A 24,693-nucleotide genomic window follows, 5' to 3' on the forward strand; every position below is an offset into this window, starting at 1 on the left:
TGTTTATATCACAATATGTTTTACTTGAGCCTCCCAATGTTGGTTTATACAGTTGTATTTATAAAAATATTATTGTTCATATTTAAAATTCAGAATAGCTTCTTCTGAAAAATCAGAATATTTGACCACATTGACTCCATGCTCCTGTATAGCCACAATGGAATGGGTCCTCCTAATCCCTACCCCTTACCCTCAGTCCCCTATACCACCCTGCCCAATCCCCTCCACTGAAGCTGCAGTCAATTACCATTTATCACTGTGCTTGTGGGATTGTTCTTCTTTATGTCCAGCCCTCTTCATTTATTTATGTTGCTTGCCCTGTGGGCATTTGAATTCTGGCAATGGTTTTGAGAAGGTGGCAAGAATCCTCAGAAACTCTTCCCAAATCATGGGTTAGAGGCTATGACTGAGAAGTAGGAAAGTGGAGACTCATGTAAGAAAGAAAGGATTTTGGATCAAATCAATAAATTATCTTGCTTCCTAGCTAAACGCCCAAGGGAGACAAAAGGTACACCCCAAAATATAGTCAATATTTAATAAGTTTTTCAGATCAGTGTCTTCATAATGAAATATGAAAAGGTGGAAGAGAAAATAGTATAAAGCCCAGAGAAAGCTCAGCTCCAGGTAGAGAGAAAATCACTTTTCAATAAAGAGTCTTGAAAATCTATGTAATTGGGAATTCAAACATTCCCAACCACTTGGAAGAAAGCAAATTGTGAAAAGACAAAAGTAAAATCAAGGCAGCCCAAGAACCAAACTCATCATATGCGTCTCTCAAGAAAACATCACGGGAGTTCTCTAGGATTATAGAGATGGTAGAGAACAACTTTTTCGCTCATAATTCTTGTCTTTTGTTGCTACTATCTTCTAAAGTGTCATAATCATCCTCATAAATAGTAATAGAGGTCGATCTTCCAGATCGTTCTTCATAAATTTCTTCATTTTTGGCAATTATCTTTTGTCTATAAAGAAAGAGAAGATGTATCACTATAGACTCAAAGGGTAGAAAGGGGTGTAGGATATCTGGGGAAAGAGAAATGTGGTTTTATTACTTCATTGAGGGTAGTCTTATTCATTACTTGCAATGGTTTTGAATTTAGTGAGATACGATATTTGGGTAACCAAATGCCCATAAGAGGAATTTTCTAATAAATCAACACTATGAATAACTTACCTTTATTAAAGTATTAACTAAAGTTTATTTCAATGATTTAAGATGCATCTTCAGGTAGTAGTATAATTTTTGACCTTAAGTTGATTTCCATAGGAACCAAATGCAGCCGCATCTAAAGGTAAACCACTAACACCTAAATCCCTAAATTCTCAGGGGAGATAGATTTAAAAATAATCCTTAGTCACAAAACTGAATAAATCTCATGTGTCCTTTTGTATAAAAACTAAGATGTAGATGAGGGAAAGGAGTCCAAACACATTCCCAGCACCATTTCAAATGAGCTGTCTGACTTTAGAAGGTAAATTCTGTAGCCAGACTCAGAGTGAATATCTCCTTCCTGAAAGTGTCTGTGCCTTAACTTCATTAGGGAATACATGGGTTCATTTTTACCTACTCCTCACCCCAAATCTCTCCCCCTTCCTAAAGATAACTCAGCCATGCTTCTGTGGGCAGTAATCAATCATTCACACCTCAGATGTATATTTTCTTCTGTCAGGAGCTGTATGGTGTATTTAAACTTCTCTTCAGATTCGGCAATCTTGGTCTGGAGCATTTTCTCCAGATTTCCCACCATAGTTTTCTGAAAGACATGTAAATTTTAATAGCTATCTTTCCCAAACCAGAAACTATATGACTGAGCTGCACAGAGACCTAGGGTTTTCCCCACAACTCCCATCCCCACTCCAGCCAGGACTCACCTCTCTCTGGAGTTCCATCTGGGTTTGGTAGAGGGTTGTGTTAAGTGATTCTAGGATAACAGCTTGTGCATGCAACTCTTCTTCTATGACCTGTGTAAGGAGATATTGTTTTGGGACATGATAACTATGTCTACCCATTTATTCTCTTTTTCAGGGTACCTGGACTGGAATGTTTAGCATCAACTTTAACTATTCCTTCTCCTGTACCATTCAGTCACTATGTCCTATTAATTCTCCCTCTCTTCTGTATCTTGCCCATCTATATCCTCCTCTGTAGCTTCACTGTCACTGCCTCAGATCCAGCCCTCACCAGAACTCACACAGGTTGTCACAACAGCTACCAATCATTATTCATTAAAAAGGTATTTGTTAAATATCTACTATGGATGCCAACAATCTGACATTCTGTAAAAGGTAAAACTATAGAGACGGTAAAAAGATCAGTGGTTGCCAGGGGTTGAGAGGGGAAGTGAGGAATGTATAGGTGGAGAACAGAGGATTTTTAGAGCAGAGGCACTATTCTGTATAATATTGCAATGGTGAATATGTAGCATGATACATTTGACAAAATCTATAGAATGTACAACACAAAGAGTCAACCCTAATGTAAACTATGGACTTTAGTTTAAAATGAGGTATTAATGTTAGTTTGTCAACTCTAACAAATGTACCACACTAGTACAAGATGTTAATAATAGAGGAAATTGTGTGTGTGGGTAGGGGGAGTATATGGGAAATCTCTACTTTCTGCTTAATTTTTTCATGGACCTAACACTGCTCTAAAAAATAGTCTGTTAATTAGAAAGAAAATCTCCTATTATATTAGGCATCAGGAATATTATAATGAAAAAGACGTATATTTCCTATTCTTATGGGGATACATTTTAATAAAGGAGATGTAAAAATAATAATAATAATAATAATAAATCATCAAAAACCAAAGAATGCAGGTGGAGGATGTAGTATAAGTATAGGGAAGGGATAAGTGTGAGATCTACTTTAGGTACATGCTGGAAAGACTATAAAAATGAACCAGATGGGTCTCTGCTTTCAAGTATCAGCCTCATTTAACTCCTACACATCCTCAGAGCTCTTCCCATGTAATGAGTGTTCTCCCATGATATATAACTACAGCGGTACCATCACTTACTGCAACTGCATTGCACAAAGCACTGTATCAGGTCATTTTGCATTTATTTATTCATTCAAAAAATCAATCGCTATTTGCTGAAATGTCTGTGATGTGCCAGGCACTGTTCTAGAAATGGGATTAGTGGTAAAAAAAAAAAAAAAAAACCCGACAAAAATCCCTGCCTTCACTGAGTTTATCAGGTTAGATAGTTATAAGTCTTTGTAGAAAAATAAAATAGGGAAAAAGAAGTGTCAGGCAGGTTCTTGAGCCTTTAAATAGAGTGGTTCCCTGAGAAGGTAGCATTTGAGTCAAGACTGGAAGGAGGTAGGGAAGTTAGCCATGTGGTTATTAGGCAAAGAGCTTTCCAGGAAGAGAAAAATCAAGTGCAAAGACCCCAAAGTGGGAGCATCCTAGCCTGTTAAAGAAATAACAAGACATTCAATGCCCCTGGAGTAGCGTGATGGAGGGGGAGAAATGGAAGGAGATGAGGTTTTGGGGAAAGGACCAGTAGCATGGAGTAGGTAGAACAATCCTCAGGGCCAACACAGGACTGGGAATAGTTTATATTCCCACCAGCCAGAGTAGAAAAACCCTTCTAATGCACATGGTATTGAGGTAGACTACTGAAAAGGGTGTCATCTCAATAGTGGGGAAAAATTAGCCCTAGACTAAAGACTGCTGCCTATCAAAGCTCAAAAGCCAGGCTCAAAAAGACCAAACTATTTCCAAGTAACTTAATTGAATCCCAAAACAAAACTCAAAAATATTTAAAGGGAACAAAAATATTCGGCACCCAACAAGGTAATGGCTGACATCCAATTAAAAAATTACCAAGCATGTAAACAAGGAAGAAAATATGAGTATAAGTGAGGAGCAAAATTAATTAATAGAAATAGACTCATAAATGACACAAATGATAAAATTAGTAGACAAGCTCGTTAAAGCAGTTATAATAATACACTGGATCTACCTTGCTCCAAAATCCATTCCCTTACTTCGTAGGACATTGCAGTCTGTTTGCTCAACAATCCTGAAGCCTTGCCTGTGCTCTAAGATATCATTCCATGTTTTCACAATGACTAATCATTACCCAAACATGTCCGTTCTAGATTCAAATTAAACTCTCAGTGAAAGAAGAACCACAAGGTACTTTGGCAGTCTGAAGAGTTTCCCTTGTGGTATCTCCCACATGGAGTCCCAGAAGAAAAGTCCATTCAGGAGGCTGTGGGGTGTGGTATACTCAGAGTTTTAAGGAGGGGCTTGGAGTCGGAGTTCCCAGCGGGGCAGTATTGTACTTTTCAGACATTAAAGGGAAGAATCTGGCATTTTGCTACTCAAGACTCTTGTTGTTTGAGCCTTACTGGAAATGGAAGGCATCTAATATCGAAGATCGCACAGTATATTGCTCATATATTTGTTTAAATCTGGCTATAAAAAGATAACAATGGCTTCATTTTACAGATAGTTCTAAAATCCTTTTTGACTTATTATTGAGCAATAAGTCTTCCATTTTTTACTGGTTTTGGGAAAATTATCATAGGTTCCATTTTATTAAGAGTATATAATTTTGCTGATGTATTTGTAAGATGCTAATTCCATAGGAAAAATGAAAAAGCTTACCTCTTTGGTCTTTTTTAGCTCCTCTAATTGCAAGGTGTCCTTTTCATGTTGTTTTAAGAGCTCCTAAAAATAATTTTATTTGGAAAAGGTCAGCACTGGGGTTCTGGCAGAAAAACTAAGAAAGGCAGAATAGGATTCAGAAATATAATATTTGCCAAAGTTTAGATATTGGTTTCACAAAGCACATTGAAAATAAATGACATAACATACTAAAATTAAATAATGAAAATCTCACTCATGTTCAAATATTAAAAGAAGTTATATTTGCATCAAAGGCTTTTCTTGTTAGAATACAGATTTAATACTGTTAAATATCCAATTCCCCAAAGAAAGAATTTGTATTTAGCGCAATTCCAGTCAAAATACCATCAGGCTTTCTTGACAAGATAATTCTAAAATTTATATAGAAATAGAAAGGATGTAGAAGAGCCAAAATAATCTTAAAAAACAAGAGCAAAGTTAGGAGATTTTTATTCCATGATTTCAAGCCACAGCAATTAAGATAATGTGTTGTCCTAATTATAGACAAATAGTTGAACAGAACAGATTGGCGAGTCCACCCACCACCCTCCCCCAAATACAACAAAGACACCAAGACAATTCAATGGAGAAAGAAAAGTTTTTTTAAACAAATCATTCTGTAACAGTTGGATATCTATATGGAAAAAAAAAAGACCTCTGACCTCTACTTTACTCACACACAAAAATTAATCAAAATGGGTTATAGAATTACGAAAGCCAAAATTACAAAGCTTTTTAAAAAATAGAATATCTTCATGTCCTTGGATTAGGCAACAATTTCATAGAGAAGACACAAAAAGCTGTAACCATAAAAGGAAAAAATTGATAGTTTGACATTCATCAAAATTAAAAACTTCTGCACCTCAAAAGATATTATGAACAAAATGAAAAGGTAAACCACAGGAGACAGAATTTGGAACACATGTATCTGACAAAGAACTTGTATCCATAGTATAAAAAGTACTCCTACATATCAATAATAAAAAGATAAACAACCCAAGGTTTTTTTAAATGGCAAGAGATTTGAATGGACACTTCACAAAAGAAGACATATATATTGTCCAATAAGCATATCAAAAATTACCCAACATAATTAGTCACCAAGGAAACTAAAACCATAATGAAATACCACTTCATACTCATTGGAATGGTCAAAGTTAAAAGACTGGCAATACTAACTATTGTCAATGATATGGAGCAACTGGAATTCTCATATAAGATGCAAGAGTAAAATGGTACAACACTGTGGAAAACAGCTTAGTGATTTCTTATAAAGTTAAACCTGTACCTACCCTAGATCCCAATAATAGTATTCCTAGGTATATACCCAAAAGAAATGAAAACATATGTCCACAAAAATACTTGTACAGGCTGTTTATAGAAGATTGATTCATAAAGGCCCCCAAAATGGAAACAACCCAAATCTCCAAAACAGGAAAATGATAAACACATTTGTGTGGTATTCCTACAAAGGAATACTACTGAGCAATAAGAAGGAAGAAATTACCGGTATCAACAATGAATGGATAAGTTTCATAGACATTATGTTGAGGGAAAAGAGCATACACTATATAATTCCATTTATATGAAGTTTAAAAATAAAACTAATCTATGGTAGTAGGGTTCAAAAGAATGGTTGTCTTGGGGCAAGTTTTGAAGGAGATGGGGCTTAACTGGAAAGGAGCACAAGAGTGCTTTCTGGGTTGATGAAATGTTCCAGATCTTGATTTGGGTATTGGTTACATGGATATATACATTTGTCAAAATTCATCATGGTACATTTAATATCTGTGCATTTTTATAAGTGTAAATTATATGAGAAAGAGAGAGAGAACCCATTTATAGATTTACAGTCAGTGTTACTAGAAGAGAAAGGTATGCGTGCAGATAATCAAATTTCTCTTATTAGAGAAACTGCTACTTATTCAGACATCTAAGCAATCTAGGCCCCATAAGCACTAGACATACTGCGGAGTATGCCCCATCTCCTCATTATCGTTTTGTTCAGTAGTATAGTGAATGCCATAAGTGGGATTTTATTGGTGAAATTAGTGGCTTTTCAATTAACATGATGGTTAGAAATAGGCTCTTAAAAACAGAATATTCAAGATATCTAAAATATTTTAGAGTCACTTTCCACTTTGCATAAAATGGATACAAGAATCTAACAAAATTTATAGCTTGTGCACTGGATGAGGTCTAAGACTTCACCCCCAAATGGTCCTGTGTCCGGCTTGGGTGGATCTCTGGTTGCCAGATACCGACTACAGTGGTTACAGAAGCCATTGCATGTACCTCTGATGAATCTTGTATGCACCCAAAAGCTCAGAGAACTGATAGTATTACTGCTTGGACCTGCTGGCTAATGCATGTTTGTTTAGTAAATGTCCATATGTTTGGTAGAATTTGGTCTGAGATCTGCTTTTATTATAACCTGGTATCAGTGTCAAGGTCATGGAGGAGTAACTAATGAGTAGCTAACCCTCACCACCTCTAACTTTTGGGTAGCTACTCTTATTTACAAAGAGTTGTACATCACCAAACTGTTTAGTTTAATTTTCAACAATACCCTTTCTCTTCAGTTATAGTCAAGGATGAGAAGGACATTCAGAGACTGGGATTTTGGCAAAATAGGGAATTTCAGCTTCTGTATGTGCTTTGCATTCTATTGCTTCCTAGTAATTACAATTTTCATTCCAATAGCCCTGTGGTAAGACTCTCAGATTAAGGACAGCAAGATCATGAGGCTACTTGCACATATTTCCAGGGGAAGCTGGGAAAGGGGAACTATGCCCAGAAAGACAAAAGCTCATCTAACGACAGAAGCACACTTGGGAACCAGATGTGCTTTTGGCTGAGTTACCTCTTTCTCTCGATTGAAGTTCTCAAAGATAGCACTGTAGGAGTCATTTATTTTCTTCTTTTCTTCTTCTGACTCTAGCTCAAACTTCTTTGTCATTTTACGTTCTGAGAAGGTGAGAGAAAATCACATATCTATGTGAATGTGGGAGAAACAGATGTAGAGAGAAAACCAGATTATCTGAAGATAATAGAAAGTCCAGACTGGGTCACACTCAAGGTCCTTTCAGCCTGGTGTGCAGCATCTGATGCGCACCTGGAGATGCTTGAGAGTGAGGTCAACACGGTGGTAGCTCGCGATCACATCAGCCCTATGGGACTTACCTCTAATGTCTCTGGTTCTTTTTGTGTAGTTTATTTTGGATCTGTTGCTTATTGTTTTGTTTATTCCCTCTGCTGAAGTAACCACTATGCTTTCTTGAATATCCTGTCTAAAAATATAGCTCTTGACTAACTCGACTTTTCCAGCAATAAAATTTATTCTGTAGTTAGCCCTGGGATAGAAGAAGGCTTAAATATTTTGGGGGACAGGGGCAGGGGAAACAATACTAAGCAGGAGGAAGGAGGTATGAGGGCCTAACCCAAATTTCTTCAGCATTGTGGTGCTGGGGATGGATAAAGAGGCAACTCCTGGGCTCGCAGAGTCTAGACTCTGAGCAGCTAAATTCTGGTCTTCCAAAACTGGTTGTAACATCTTAACTTAGACTTTGACGACATGGCACAAGTATAGTGTAAGTAGCTAGGAGCCTGGAAGAGGACCTGGGCTACGCTATACCAGTATTCTAAGTAAAGCCTCAAATAGGAGCAGCACCTCTTTCCATTCCCTGGCCTTCCCCTCAGGGTCTTCATGCTACCTTCTAGCAGTCCAGTGTCCCCACCAGGCAGGAATGGCCTCAAGGATTAACTTTCCCTCAAATAGCTACATTTAAACGAGTCATTTGTTAAAATCAATGAAATCTGACATGAATTGGGTTGGGATAGGATGTGGAACAGGTTTGCAGAGGCTCCACTCACTTTAACTAGCTTTCTAGACGAAGGAGCAGAGTTTCCACAAATTCCTCTCTCCTTTTTCTATTTATGAAGATAACAAGACTACATTCCTATAGACATCCTCAAGCTTGTTCCAGCCCATGATGGCCAAACTTGGAACCAGTGAGTGTTGGAAGGTGCAGGCTTAGAACCTCAGATGGCTGAGCTTCATAGAAGCCTCCATTCTTATTGTCACGTTCTTGAAAACTCCAGGCGCCTTCCATCCAGGCACCAGCCACGCGGCTCATCACCCTTAGTCTCCTTGAGTTGAGACCAAGCTTAATGGCAGTCCTTTGGTGTACTCGTCATCAAGAAGTCAGAAGTTTCTGCACTCACTTTGCTGTAGCAAGATCTTTTCTCGCTCCAGTTGCTCATCCTTCTCCCATTCTGCCTTCTTCCTTGACCATTTATCTTCCATTTCATCATAAATGCTGTCCTGTGAAGGCACAAAAGCACCATGAAGAGAAGGGTCTGGAAGTAGGCTGTACACTGGCCCAAAGCACAGCACTGGGCGCTTCGCAGCTTCATTCACCTGAGACCCTTGCTGAGGGGCTTTTATTTGGATGTAAATTCCAGCTCAGCCCCCCAGAGGGGCTATAGAACCCTAAAAGCTAGACATTACACAGTGTTTGCCCACGGGAACTGGGATTTCTTTAAAGACAAGTAGGGTTCGCGTGCCAGCTCCCTCTGAATCATGACTCACACTCATCAATAGCATACAAAGAAACAAGGGACCTCGGCCATGCTACCCTGAGCAAGCCCGATCCCGTCTGATCTCGGAAGCTAAGCAGGGTCGGGCCTGGTTAGTACTTGGATGGGAGACCACCTAAGAAGACCAGGTGCTGTAGGCCTAAAAAATAAGGGATTGTAAAATGACAGGGTCCTTGTAATCTGTGAGGTGAACCAAGGGTTGCCTCACACAAAAAAGGAAAGAAAGAAAGAAACAAGGGAAATGCTTAGTAATTAATTTGAACGCTTAGAAAATCATAGGATGTTTTTCAGAGCGTATCTATTTCCCTTAAAAAAAGGTAACTTCCTTTGTGGTTGAGGTTAAATAAGCCTAATCTGATGCCAGCCCTTGATGGTTGGCTCAGACTTCATGAGGGTGGGACCACAGAAGGGAGAAGGCCCAGGACCCGGATGATGCCGTAAGGTCTCAGAATCCTTACTCCCTTCCTTTTCAGGTTAGCAGCAGAATTCACAGTTGGCCTGGGCATCAGAGCTCATTTGTAATAGTTTGTAGCTGTTTAAATAGAGGTTCTCTTTCATCAGTTTCATGACTAGTGGGCAGCTCAGTTTCCATAGAGGTCAAACTCTCTGGAGAGGCCCAGACGGAAGCAAATACTATGCATACACAGGAAATTGGGGCAGCTTACCTGCTCATCAACCTGACATTTCTCTTAGGCTCCACTCTATGATGTTTTTCCTGATTGTATCAAGGTGCATCTTAAAAAATGAATTTTGGGTACAAGCTCAAAACTGAAATTGAGAATAGTCAATCAAGTTTTAGAGGCGGTGCTGATGCTTAACTTGGTTTCCTCCTTTGATAGAGTGATCAATTATCCTTGTTTGCCTAGGACTGAGTTGAGTTGTTTCCTGGGATTTCAGACTTTCATTGCTAAAATCTAAAAGTCCTGGGCGAACGGGATGAGTTGGCCCCCAATGGGTGCTGCCTCAGCCCTTCCCTGTCTGCTCCCCATCTCCCACTCTCTCAGTTCCTTAGTAAGAAATCCTGCCTTACCTATGGGTGCCTGGGCCTCCATAACATTAGCCGATTACATGAATGGGATGTGTTCTGAGACAGCTAGAGCACTCCCATGTTCTGCTCGTGGGAGTAGTACAGAGTGATACAGTCTTTCTGGATGGCCATTTGGCCAAATGTATCAAAAGCTTTTGCAATCGTTATTCCTTTTGACTCAGCACTCTACTAAATCAAAGATGTCACAAAGTATAGACATTAACAGCAGCTGCCTCCAGTGGTGATAGTTCTTTCTTTTTGTTGCTCTTGTTGGTTTTTGTTTTTCTGCTTTTTTAAAAAACAATGAGCAGCTGTTACTTTTGTAATGACGAACATTTTTCAGTGGGTTTCTCTAGTATCTGGGTGACTGACTTGTCACTCATGAAAGCCACCACAGTCCGCAGGTTCACTCTTTTCCCTGGGTTCAGTTAGTGCCACTTGAGTCTAAGGACATTGGGAATCTCAGGAAATTATTTTCCGGGCCAGAGCTCTAGATTCATCCCAGCATCATTAGCTGGGAATGAGCCCTGCTTCTCTTAGCGTCATAATCCACCAAGGAGCTCTGAATCTCACCTGATACATATAAAACATAGTCTTCAGATACTTATATTCCTTTTCCATCTCCTCTGGACAAAATGGGGGGAAAAAATAGGGTCAACATTACATTATTGCTCTGAAATATACATTTTGAAATCCAAATGTGAGTTGTCCTGCACACCTTCCCCACCTCAAACTCATCCCCTAGGTGGTGAAACCATGGTATGCCTCAGAAATCATTCTGGAAGTTTATTAGAAACCCAGATGCCTGACCTACCCTAAAACTACTGTATCAAGCTCTCATAGGAGAAGCCCAGTATCCGTCAATAACATGCTTCCCCAGTGATTCTAATGCACATGAAATCTGAGAACTAATCCCCAGGGTAAACCTGCATCTTTGGAAGAGGAGCAAAACCTTGTAGCATGCACCTGCCTCTCTATTTTTTAAATAACATTGATTTTGAAAACAATATGCGTTCTCTTTAAAAACCTGAGAAATCAGCAAGGTCTAAATATCATCCTTTAAAAAATGCAAAGCAAAAGAAAATAAGGTTATAGAATTTCTCCTTCTCTCTGTGGATGTTAGTCTGTAAACTCAGAATTCTGAAGAAGACACACTTTGCTTTTCTCAAAGGCAGCATAAACAATAAGATAAATGGCGAACACAACCCTTATGGATTATAAGGCCGCACAAATCATAGTATGTCAGAATTTAATGAAACACCATCATTTTGAGGTGAGGAAACTTGCTGAATTAGAATAGTATTAAATTTGTAGAACTTCGAAATATATTTTAAAAAATGATTTTACATTCTTATCATTCCGATAAAAGGAGGTATTATTGTGCTCAATTCCCAGATAAGGAAACTGAGACTCCAGATTAAGGGACTTGCTCAGATCCCAAAGCTTGGTCACAGGACCTCCTATCTTTTAGGTGTAGGAAGGACGTCAGTAGACATGGCTTCCATTTTTTCGGTTTCTTTTTCAATCCTCCCTCTCCTTGAGCGATAGGAGGACACCTTTAAGGTCTAGCCAGAGGCCATCCATGGCCGTGAGAGTCCCTCAGTCCTAGTCCTGTATGGTCAGCCTCCATCCTCTTCACCATAGTCATTTTTTTTGGTTCTGAACGTACCTAGTTTTTCCTGAGAAGCCAACTTCTCTGCCTCTAAGACTGCTTTGTAGTTGTTCTTCAACTCAGTGAGCTCTGCTGCATGAGCCTCTTTGAGCTCCCTGCAAGATCCCAGGAGAAGGCCAGGATAATAATGTGTCAGCACAGGTTCATCGATTTGTAAGAAATGCACCATGTTGGTGCAGATGTCAATAACGGCAGAATTTGTGTGAGTGTGGGGTAAAGGGGTATATGGGAATTCTCTGAACTTTATGCTCTATTTTACTGTGAACCTAAAACTGTTCTACAAAAAATAAAGTCTATTATAAAATAAACAAGTTGATCAATTAATGAATTAAAAAAAATTTTTTTTTTTAAATCTAGTCTTTGACCCAATTAGGAAGACTTCTGTCCCAAGGCTTATAAGGCTACTCTGGTGCCCAGCAGGTAGCATGGAAGGGATTTTGTGGGTTTCCTCACCCACACAGATGACACACCTCCTTTCACTTTCCCTTGGTTCTCTTTGTGGTTCTGGCTCCTGCCCTTCTCATAGCTTCTTCTCGTTTTACCCAGGCCCTGACCTAGCAGCCAGGGAGAGTAGAGAAGAGAGCAGAAGTGGCAGAGGAGGATCAGGCCGAGCTGAGAACAACTGTTGTCTACTACAGAAATCTCATAGAGAACAAAAGATGGCTTTTCTCAGTAATCGACAAAAGGGGAGATTATCACGGAAATGAAATAACTAGATGAGAAAGTGCGAAACCAGGAATAATCTTCTTCGTGCTATATTTTAGTGGCCCCCACCAAACCACCCTGCTCTCCAAAGACATGTGTTTCATCTCCCTCATCCCTTGCCACCCAATGCCATTTGGCACCATCTGAAATTCCAGTGAAATGAAATCTTGAAAGGATGTGGGCACCTTAGGGCCTTTAGTGGGGGCTTGTGCCAGAAAGCATACCTGTTCTTGTTTTCAAAGTTCTGCTGCATCTCAGCACGGCGGAGATCCATTTCATCGGAGAGCTGGAAATGAGGCCAGCATTAGCAACCCAGGATGGAAGACCCGACTTCCAGTCCAATCTGCAATTTCTGAGAAGCCTTCCCATTCTCCACTCCTCATGCCCCTCTATCATTACTGTGGGTAAAGAACAATTCTTGCCTTGCTCTACGTTGTTTGGTATGTAATCATTTGTACACGAAAACCATCTCAGTCACTACCTGGTTTTGTGAGCAGGTCTGGTCTCCTCTGCTGGACTGTAGTCTCTTTGTAAGAGCATGACCTTTGGACTCTCAGTTATATAATTCAATTGAACAATCATTTCTTGAGCAAAAGGCTTGGCCTGGAAGAGCCAAAGAGGCCTAAGACTCAGACCCTGCCTTCGATGAACTTAAAATCCAATGTTAATAAATCCTCATTGGCAGAATGCTTGTGTTTGGCACGCAGGATTTGCTCCAGGTCACCCTCCATTCTAGCCCATCAGATTCTCCAGCCAGTGTCTCAGGAACAGTGGACACTTCCAAACTGGTCAGCACCCTCTGTCAGCTGAAAGAAGGGTTCAGGGCTTGTTCTTGTCCCTCTCTGACTAAATGGTGGCACCAGCACTCCTCTCTTCCACAACAATTTGGGGTGTTCACAGTTGGGAGAATTTTAAAAATGACGATCTGAGGTCCCTCCATAGAAATAATCTCTAAATATGTCTTCATAGGGCTGATGTTTCACTGAGTGAAAACGTTCATTTTGCCCAATAACACACCACTGATGAGGTAAGTGACTCTGCTCCAATTGTTTAACTTCGTGAGCCTCAATTTCCTTTCTGTAGAAGCAAACCACAAACCTGGCAGAGTTTTCAGATAAATACAGTACAATCAATTGTACAGGGGAGGGCTCAGTCTGAGTTATAAGCTGGTGCACTATAGGATTCAGAAGTGTCCGGGGAGAGTCAGAGGATGAAGGGTGGGCCTGCTGGAAATTCAGCCTTCACAAGTGGGTTTCACTACAACAGGCAAGAGTGTGTATGTGTGTGTATGTGTGTGGGGGTGGGATACTTCTGATTATCGCTCTGGTTTATCACTCCGGCCCAGACCACAAAGCACATCTGCTGGAGGTGGGGAAGAAAGACTTTGATAAAACAAATGGTAAAATCTAAAGGGGGTATCGCCAAAATCCCCAGGAAACACAGAGTGTGACTGACATCAGCAGAATCTGAAGTGCGGGCTTTGGTAGTTTCGAAAGCAACAGGAATTAGGGACTGGAGGCTTCTGGGTAGCTTTTGAGCCACACCGGAAGCACTGACTGCACTGGTGCCCTAAGCAAGAGCCTCTGCAACCTCTGAAGCTTAACTCACCACAGAGGCCTCTGCAGACCCTACAGGAAGTGGCTGGTGCCTCCTAGTGTGGAGAAGACAATGGCATTTCATTGAAATGATTGTTCAATTGAATTATATAACTGAGAGTCCAAGAACATCTCTGAGGTACTCCAAGAACTCCCAGAAATTGAATTAGGACTTGAAAAGGGTCTTGAGTTCTTATAATTATGAATGAGGATGGAGACAGAGAAATACCTTTGGGTGACCACAGTCCTATGCTGTTGCCTGGACAATGTGGCTCCCCTGAGTCAAGTGCTTAGCCTCATGCCTGGCACATAGCAGGTGATCTGAAAATATTGGTCTTTCCTCTACCCATAGAGGTGTCGGCTAACTCAAGGATCACTCACCAATTTTTCAGCAGACTTGTGATCTCTGTTCATTTGCTCTATTATCACTGTCAGCTCTGATATCTGCTCTTCTAGGTCATTAATGATATCAGTCCTACGGGATAAGTAATTCTTCATTCACAGAGCTTCTACATCATGCCCATCAGACCCCTCCCTGAACATGACTGACTCTGGCCTGGGGAGAGTGGGGCCATGTTCTGCACCTGCTCCACCATCATAGGGGTAAGGGAGGAGGGGTACAGGGGTCGTCTGGGAGAAGGAATTTGGCAGTAGGGTGGTTGAGCCTCAGACATGGTGCTTTTAGGTGAGCAAGCCAGAAGTGAGCTGGGGTGGTTTGGTGGCCTATTGAAGAGAAGGGAAAGAAAAATATGTCAGATGTCTATTAGAGTCTGACCTGGATTTGGTAATGATAGTTGAAATGCAGGAGGGAGAATGTAGGGGAATAGGATTGATACTGACAGACAAAAAATGGATCAACTGGACAAAGAGGAGAGTTAAGACAGTGGCTTTCAGAACTGATAAAGGTTTTCTGTGCTTCTGGGTCTGGGGCCTCCATGATGCCTGTAAGATTATTCGGGTCTATTTGGTTGAGCTGGAGCAGACAGGGTGGCAGTCAGTGCAGTGAAGCAGAGAGGAGGGCCTCAATTCAAGAAGGTGAGACAACAAGAGGATAAAGTATCAAGATATGAGAAAGAAGAAAGGGAATGGGAAAGCTGAACCATGGGGAACCCTCATCTTTAGAACATGATCTTCGGTATAAGCAACACTCATAGCTTCACCAGGGAATAAAACAAACATGGGCTATTCTGTTTTATTATGCCACTACTGGTGATAACTTTCTTATGAGGCCAAGAGGTGGTTGAGGGTACTGGCTTGACTCCGGGTGCATGGCCTATCTCTTCCTGCAAAGGGCCGTAGACGAGCAGGGCAAAGAAAACAGGGCCTGAGTGTTCTCACTGGAGGAAAGACAGGACTGGAGTCTGGTTTCCCCGGGCAACTCCACACATAGCCTCACTCCGCAGTGGGCTTCTGTGTTCCTCAGCTTCATCTCCAGTCTGAATCCCTTCCCAAATGAAACCACTGCTAACAGTGTGATTGTATCTTTTCTATACACTTACAAATAGGTAGGTGATGTGTGTGTGTGTTCTGTTGTTATTGTTGGTCATTTAGATTTATTTTGGAAAAATAACTTTCACAGCAATTTGAAGGCCAAGGAAAAGACACTCATTAGGGAGGCTTTTCAATAGTTCAGGTAGGAAGTAACAGATGGGGGAAGGAGAAGATAGGAATGAGAGATTTAGGAGGTAGAATGAAAAGGATGTGGGGACTGCCCTTATATGGCACTGGAGGATAGAGAGTGGGTGGAACTTAAATGACAGAAAGGATGACAGTGCGTCTAACTGGGATGGAGTCAGGTCAGAATCTTCCACATTGCATCTTCCAGAGGCAGGAACTGAGTGGTGCCTTTGGACATAATGAAAAAGAGATGCATAATTGGATCTCCCAGAAACCCTGACTTTCCTCTTAGTTCTCACTCTCCAAATTTGGACTATTTTATGAATAGTTCATCTGTTCATTACCTCTAGGAACAATTGTTCTCCTTTAGGACAAATTATGCTATACCCATTCATTTTCCGGATCAGCCACCTGACTTGACCTTTATCCTAACTAGATGGGATTGGAGTAAAGAGAGGGTGTGGAGAGGAGCAAGCTCAGGGCCGAGGCATGAAGTGACCAGCAGCACCTCCAGAACAGGGACCCTGTGGGCTGGGAGTGGACATTAGGGGTTTGTCCAGGCTTAGCCAGGCAGGGATAAGTCTGAGGAGCTGGATGTTGATCCAAAGACATTACCTGGGAATTTTGATTTTGTCCATCATCTCTGATTTCAAATGCTTCTTCCTATTAAACATCTCATCTCCCAAGGTAACGGAAATCTGCTCCCTATTTCGAATGAGGCGATAGCCAGGTGACACATTGATCACTTCCTAGACATCAAGGTAGAAGGTAATATTGCAGACTCGGAGTGCTGAGATTCCTCCGAATCTTCAACTGTGCCCTACTTACTTCTAAAAGCAGAGACATGAGATGCGAGTCCAGGGTCCAAGTCCGTCCTGTGCCCTCCCCCAGTTACCACTCACCCTCATATCTCGGGCCCACGTTTCTCTCCTGAGATTCAATTGCAAGACCCAACTGGCTCCTGGATGTCTCCACAGGACTTTCGAGCTCAATATTTACAAAACCTAACTGTTGACACCCACTCCACACCCTGGCCCCAGCCCTACTGCTCCTCTGCATTCTCCATCATGGCCAGAAGCCAGAAGGCAGAGAGCATTGTGGAAATTGTTCAGGTTTTGGAATTGAACAGGCCTGAGTTTAAATCCTGGCTCTGCCACCAACCATAGTTACTCAACATCTCTGTGCCTCAGTCTCCTCATCAGAAAATAAGGATAATAACTCTTCCTCAAAAGGATTTTGTCAAGAAAAAACAAAGTAACATCTGAGAAAATGCCTAGCACAATTGCAACAAACAAACAAACAATAACCATTGTAGTCAGTTCCTTCTCCATGCCCCACTAGATGCCCAGTCAGAAATCTGGGCAGGGCTACCAGCTATCAGAGATCGAGATACGATTGTACCTTCTAAAGTTGTACAGGACACCCCTGAAGGACCGTAAGTCCTGCCATCGTTATCTCCTAATTATATCCCAACCTCATCCTCTCCACTCACACCCCTGTCCCTGCGTAGCTCGAGGCCACTACCATCTGTCTCTCTGGCTCCTGAGATATCTTCCCAGCTGGCCTCTCTCCCCTCAGCCCGACTCCCCTAAGTTCATCGTTCTCCTCACCTGAAGGGCTATGACATTTTTGTTTAATTTTTTTCCTGCCCATGATCCTTTTTCAAGGGGGTGAGGGAGAAAGGAAAATAGATAAAAGCAGAAAGTAGTAAAAAGCATCAATTATATCCCACTAGAGGTTTTTTTTTTTTTTCCTAAAATATAAATCTTACCTTGTCTCATTCCTGTGTTAGACTCATAAAGGCTCCCAGACATCAAAAAGATTAGGCCCAAACTCCTAGGCAGATGTCAAGGTCCTTCTAGGTTCGGTCCCCATCTCTTTCTCCAGCACACCCTGTCCCCTAATCCCTCAGGTTTCCTGATAGTCCCTCGCCCAATATTTGTGGGTTCACAAGTGTGACAGAGGGTTTTCTGCACCTAGGCATGAGCTGTCCCCTGGCCCGGACTGATTGTCACCATCTGGTTTCCCTGAGCACTCTCCTCACCCTACACAAAAGAGTAGAGAGATAATTAAATGCCCTCTCTGGGATCTGGCTGAGTCGAATTCAAGTCTTGATCCTGCCACTTAGCAGCCATAAACTATATGCAGTAATTCCAGCACATCCTCACAGGACCATTGCAAAGATTCAACGAAGTAAAAGTAGGTATAAAAGGCCCATGCCTGCACACAGTAGGTACTCAATAACTGTTAGTCCGTGCACCCTCTTCCCACTTTTACTCACATAAGGTAATTGATTGCTCTCCTCTTGTTTTCCTAACTGGATTTTCACTCTGCAAGAAAAAGTCGTGCTCAGAAGCCACCGGAGAGTAAGATGTTCCAAGCTTAGGAGCTGCGTCCTGACCCCACCACTCATTTGTGAGAAGTGACGTTCCTAGGATGACCTCAGAGACCTCTTTCAGTTCTCAAAATATGCTACTTCAGGAAATAGGGAATATTTAATGGTCCAGGGATCACTGGTATAAAGATTGTGATAAAATGGCAGGTAGTAAAAAAGTGGAAAATCTACTAGTCACTAACCGAATAGTAGACCCATTTCTGAAACAAAACCAAGAGACTTGGTGTGAAGCCTCACAGGGCTCTCCGGTGAGCATGGTGCATAATCTTAAATGCACACATCTTTGGGTGGCAAGTATGCTGTCTGCACAACCACCTTTCTTCTCATTTGCACGAGAAATTGGTGTTCCGGGACCCCGAAATTGCCAGTTAAGTGAATTCGGGATAAGCAAAGTGTTCCTAATTTGAGATCTGGTGCTAACCCTGATCATAATAAATGTTTGTTTCCGCAGACAAGAAACATGAGCATAATATCAGGTACCCACATATCAAAAGAGTATTTGTAAGGGAGGTCACTGAGAAGGTGAAAGATTAGAATAAGAGCAACTAGCTTTTGATGTGCTGACAAGAGTAGGCAGGCTTAGGGCCTCTCCCCTTGGCCTCAGTGTCCACTCACACATGTGCACACGCCATCAGGCAAACGCTGTGGAGAGAGACAAACAAAACATGTTGCAGAAGTTCCATTTCCCCATGACCAAAACACCCACAACACCATTAAGGGTGGCGGAGTTGGTTACCGGGGTGGGACAGGTCCAGAGTCCATGGGTGACTTTGGGTGTGCGCAGTGGGGTTGGAAGGACTTTTCCTAGTGGAAGCAGTTCCATCTTGGTTAATAACCATCCGTCTAGTTTTGACCCTACGTTTCCCACCCCTAGAGGGGGCCTCCAGATAGGCACCGAGAACTCTCTTGAGAAAACCAGTCCAAGGTTTGGGCTATCTTAGATGCTACCAACCTTTGATTTTAGCTTTCACTGGCAAAATAAAACAAACAAACAGAAAAATGATTCTGTGTTTTAAAAAGTGGGCACGAGTGTATATTATACACAGATAATACAATGGGACCCACAGGTAATTTAAAAGATTTAGAACCATTTAAAATGCAACTCGACTCATATCAACTATACGTTCCCCTTTAACTGTCCGCAATGCTAATTTGGTTTGCTTCCACTGAATTTAGGAAAGCCTTGTGGGGGAACCACTGGGTGGCCTGGATCTCTTTAAAAAGCTGACCATGGATTTGAGCTTACGTCTTTTTTGCTCTTGGTTGTTCTCCTTAGGCGGACAGAGACCTTCCACAGCATCGCATTAACTTTAGAACTGTCAGAAAGGTCAAAGTGTGACTACAGAGATACTCATTTTGTCAGATAACTGTGTGTGTCTCATGAAAAGTAAAAGGTGAGGTCAATCCAGAATGACTCTCTTTCCTCTTTTTGTCCTTGTCAACCTGATACTCAGATCACTCTGATCACATTGAGCAAATTTTGACACTTTGTTGACACCAATTGAAGTACTTCACGTTCAATGAGTGGTTAATGTATGCAGACCACAGGGCTCCGTACCAAGAGAAACGAATGAGATATTTTTATTTAAGAAGAGAGAAAAAGAGACACATAAATACTGAAAATAGGAGATGAAGAAGAGGTAAATGCCATAGAGAACTGCAGATAAAGCGATTTGCCCACTGTGTCTCTCAGGTTGAGAGTTCCTTCTAGCTATTGACATTTCTCAAGGTTCCTGATATATTAAAACAAACAAGCAAACAAAACCCAACCCCTAAGAATTGTCAAAACAGGATTACAACAATCATGTTATAATTTATATTGAAGAATTGAAAAGTTTTAACACAAAAATCACTCTCTCTGTTTGCAAGAACATTATAGGATTCACACAAAAAAGACATAATGCACAGTTGAGATTGTGTGTTTGAGGCCTGAGGCCCAAGTAAGAAGCTGACTGATGAACAGGTCCTATTTGGAGGTTGTGTCAGCTGCTACCAGGAGTAGCTGGCCCTCCTGCACCCGGCTGCTTCACTTCCCAGCCCTGCTCAGCACCGCCTGGACAGGGCCTGGAGGCCAGCTGACAACCAAGTGTGTCTGCTTCGAACTGGTTTTAGAGGATGGCTTGTTTCAGGGAAGAATTTGCCTTGAAGAGTGTTACTGGAAAGTCATAAATACAAATACAAAGTCATAAATACAGTAGCCCGAGCTGCGGGCTACTGAATCCAGCAGTACTGCTCGGCCCTCATCTTAACTGACTCACCGGCAGTTTTTAACACAGATAACGAGATCCTCCTTCTTGGAGTATTTGTCATTTTGCTCCCACGACACCAGGTAGATGATTCATCTGCCTCAAGGTCTTTGATAGAGAATTTAAAAAGTACACACAAAGTGTCTCACTATATTACAAAGCCAGAGGAGGACAGTGTTGTCAGGGGCTCATGGTAGTGATCAGACTGGAGCTGTGGGTGTTAGTGAGGTCGCTCCCAGCAAGAGGCACTGGGTGACTGCGGACTTGAGCTCACCTATTAATGCGGAGGTTAGAGAAGATCCACAGGTGTGATCATGCCAGCAGGGGCCAGCACACAGAAGGCAGGCAGTGAGGACCCATTTCACTCATACAGCCAGTCAGTGGATCCCTGTCATGACCAGGCTGTGCTACCACCACTCTATTGAAACAATTCCCTTCATTGTCTCTGATCTGCGGGCTACTGAATCCAACAGTACTGCTCGGCCCTCATCTTAACTGACTCACCGGCAGTTTTTAACACAGATAACGAGATCCTCCTTCTTGGAGTATTTGTCATTTTGCTCCCACGACACCAGGTAGATGATTCATCTGCCTCAAGGTCTTTGATAGAGAATTTAAAAAGTACACACAAAGTGTCTCACTATATTACAAAGCCAGAGGAGGACAGTGTTGTCAGGGGCTCATGGTAGTGAGCAGACTGGAGCTGTGGGTGTTAGTGAGGTCGCTCCCAGCAAGAGGCACTGGGTGACTGCGGACTTGAGCTCACCTATTAATGCGGAGGTTAGAGAAGATCCACAGGTGTGATCATGCCAGCAGGGGCCAGCACACAGAAGGCAGGCAGTGAGGACCCATTTCACTCATACAGCCAGTCAGTGGATCCCTGTCATGACCAGGCTGTGCTACCACCACTCTATTGAAACAATTCCCTTCATTGTCTCTGATCTGCGGGCTACTGAATCCAACAGTACTGCTCGGCCCTCATCTTAACTGACTCACCGGCAGTTTTTAACACAGATAACGAGATCCTCCTTCTTGGAGTATTTGTCATTTTGCTCCCAGGACACCAGGTGGATGATTCATCTGCCTCACGGGCAGCTCCCTCTCAGTCTCCTTTTTGGATCCTCCTAGTCTCTCCCACCTCTCGACACTGGAGTGCTCTGGGGCTCAGCTCTCCCACCTCTTCCCACCTCTAGCTCCATTTCTCACCTTGGAGATCTCACTTGGCTGCAGGGCTCTAAGTACCGTGTATATGCTGATGACTCTCAAATGTGCATCCGTAGCCCTGACCTCTCAGACTTGCTTATCCAACTACTTACCTGACATTGCCACTTGGATATTAAGAGGCACCTTGAACTGCCTGAGCTCAGTCCCCTACACATACGTACGCCCCTCGGCCTTCCCCAATCTGAGAAAATGGTGACTCCGCCCTTTCTATTGCTTAGCCAAAAATCTTGAAGTCACCCCTCTTCCCCCTCCCCTCTTATTTTATAACCATCCCATTAGCAGATCCTATGGGTTTCTACTTCAGAATATATCCAGAATGTGACCACTTCTCACCACCTTTGCTGTTTCTACCAGGTTCAATTACCATCATTTCTTGCTTGGATCTTGTCTGGTCTCCTTTGGCTTCTCCCAAGACTTCTGCCCTTGGCCATTACACTCATTTATTTCTCAATGCAGTCGCCAGATTAGTCTTTTCAAAATGCAAGTTGGATCATGTCACTCTTCTCAGATTCACCTGATGGCTTCACAGCTGTTATGGGCTAAGTTGTGTCCCCTTCCCTCTATTCATATGTGGAAGCCCTAACCCCTGGTATCTCAGAATATGACTATATTGGAGATAGAAGGCATTTAAAGAGGTGATTAAGATAAAATGAGGCCATTCATGTGGGTCCTAATCCAATCTCACTGGTGTTGTCATAAGAGAGACAAGGACACACAGAGAGCCTCCAGGGTTGTGCATGCACAAAGGAAAGACCACGTGAAGAGGCAGCAAGCGGGTCATCTGCAAACCAGGAGAGAGTCGTAAGAGGAAACCAACCTGCCAGCACCTCGATCTTGGACTTCGAGACTCCAGAACTGTGAGAAAATAAATTTCTGTTGCTTTAGCCACTCAATCTTTTGTTGTGGTGGTCGTTGTTATGGCAGCCTTCGCAGCTAATACACCATCCCTTTCAGAGTAAAAACCAAAGTCCTTACGGTAGCCAGCAAACTTCGGTGTACGTTTTCTGTTGCTGCTGTAATGAGTTACTACAAGCTTAGTGGCTTAAAATAACACCAATTTATTATGTCATAGTTTTATAGGTCAAAGTCTGCAGTGGATCTCACTGGGCTGGAGCTGAGGTGTTGGCATGGCTGTCTTCCTCCTAGAGGCTCTAGGGAAAATCTGTTCCTTTGTCTTTTCCGGCTTCTAGAAGCTGCCCCGTTCCTAGTGGCCTTTTCCTTCGTTTTCAAAGCCAATAACTGCTTCACTCTGATCTCTGCTTCTATTGTTACATCTCCTTCTCTGACACTCTGACTTCCTCTTTCATTTATAAGGACCTTTATGTTTACATTGGACCCAGCTAGATAATCCAGAAGAATCTGATTATCTCAAGGTCATCTGATTAGCAAACATAATTCCTTCTGCAATCTTAATTTCCTCTTGGCAAGTAACACAACATGGTCACAGTTTCTAGGGATCGTGACGTGGACATCTCTGGGGGACCATTGTTCTGCCAACCACATTCATCATTTTTATTACTTCTCTTAGCTCATCTCCACCTCTCTCTCTTCACTTCCTCCCTTCCCGCCACATTAACCTCTGCTATCCTGAAAAAGGCCAGATGTGCCGAGCAAGTTCTCACACACAGCCTTTGCACTTGCCGTTCCTTCTGCCAGGTGTGCTTGCCCCAGATGTCAGTGTGGCTCCTGCTGCCCTCTTTCCACAGGGGCTTCCCCTGGTCTCCCTGTATGAAATAACAACGCTAAGCTCCAGGAGAGTGGAGACTTTGTTGAGTTCACTGCTCTTGCCCACACCTGAAACAGTGCCTAGCAAAAATAGGTACTCAATAAATATTTTCCAAATAAATAAATAAATGGAATACAAAGACTCACTCAAAGACGTAAAACTAAGCTTATAAAATAGGAATAAAAATTTAAATTTGTAAGTAAAAATAGAGCTGCAATTTACAGAACATCTTAGACCCAGGAAAGTAATCAGTAAACGATGAGATATCACCAACAAGAGGCTCTTCCCCTCTGACAGGCATCAAGCATTGTGCCCCTTAGTGCAGGAAACCTTAGCTCATTTGTAGTGACTGAATGCTGTGGGTGCAGAGGGCCACAGAATCTACATGTAGGGTCTGAGGTTTGGGGGTAATCAAGGTGGGTTCTGGCAATTCTCTGACATTCCTGGCAGCAGTTAGTTCAGGTCAGGTAAGGCTGTGAAGGCCAAGGCTGTGAGGGAGATTGTTTTATTCACATACCTCAAACCATTCCTGCCCCATGGACACAAAAATACTTACTTTGGGGAGACAACTGGTTTTGTTGTTGGTTGGACAAAATTTTGTTTTTTTGAAGCTGGAGGAAGAGGAGTTAGCCTGAAAGTAAAAAATAAATAACAAAAAGAGGAAATTAGAAATTCAGAAACCTGTTTTAGTATTTCCAAATTAGGTAGATCCCCACGGTGACCCCAAATTGAAATATGTGGGCTGACAACTGGAATCTTTAAAACCAGGGTGGTTTTTGGCCAACTCAGACCAAATGCCTTGGCACTCGTTCACCATCCTGGGGAGTCCCTGGGTTGACAGCACAGCTTGTTCCCCAGTTTCCAAAGCTCCTGGTCCCACCTGAAGGGGGCAGTTTCCATAGGCCCTTTGGTTGAAGGCTTCGCTTTCCCCGTTGCACTAACTCTGAGAACTCCTCATTTAAGATGACACTAAGCCGTGGCAGGACCGGCAAGAGCAACGTGCAGCCAAGAGGCTGGCCGGTGAGAGCTGTGCAAAGCTAGGCTTTCTGGCCCTCTTGGGATTTTACTACTAAATTGCCTGTTTTGGAACCCAAGCCCCCAGGCCCTGGTCCATCCAGGTAATCCTTACTGGGGCTTCCCTGTGAAGCTCTTTCTTGGTGGCTGAGTGGTCTTGATTAGTTTCCGTGGACCCAAGTTCCAGGGGTCCCAGCAGGTACAGTACATGAGAGGGTTGGGGTACAT

The 24,693-nt window shown here is 42.3% G+C and overlaps 1 protein-coding gene and 1 pseudogene across 1 annotated transcript; one reads left to right on the forward strand and one right to left on the reverse strand.

The window, feature by feature from the left end:
* Positions 1-214: 214 nt before the first annotated feature.
* ALS2CR12 (amyotrophic lateral sclerosis 2 chromosome region 12) lies at positions 215-24,693 on the reverse strand. Its single transcript, XM_006921353.2, has 14 exons — positions 24,581-24,693; positions 24,008-24,082; positions 18,142-18,190; positions 16,476-16,609; positions 14,625-14,718; positions 12,873-12,934; positions 11,941-12,038; positions 10,845-10,897; positions 8,870-8,969; positions 7,509-7,612; positions 4,625-4,687; positions 1,873-1,962; positions 1,645-1,754; positions 215-962 (listed from the first exon to the last, which is right to left on the reverse strand). Exons 1-14 carry the CDS (start codon positions 24,691-24,693, stop codon positions 836-838), a joined length of 1,272 nt encoding a protein of 423 aa, XP_006921415.1. The 3' UTR covers positions 215-835.
* LOC112470398 lies at positions 9,266-9,384 on the forward strand (annotated as a pseudogene).

Source organism: Pteropus alecto, unplaced genomic scaffold, assembly GCF_000325575.1.
Source record: "Pteropus alecto unplaced genomic scaffold, ASM32557v1 scaffold3, whole genome shotgun sequence".
Taxonomy (NCBI): domain Eukaryota; kingdom Metazoa; phylum Chordata; class Mammalia; order Chiroptera; family Pteropodidae; genus Pteropus; species Pteropus alecto.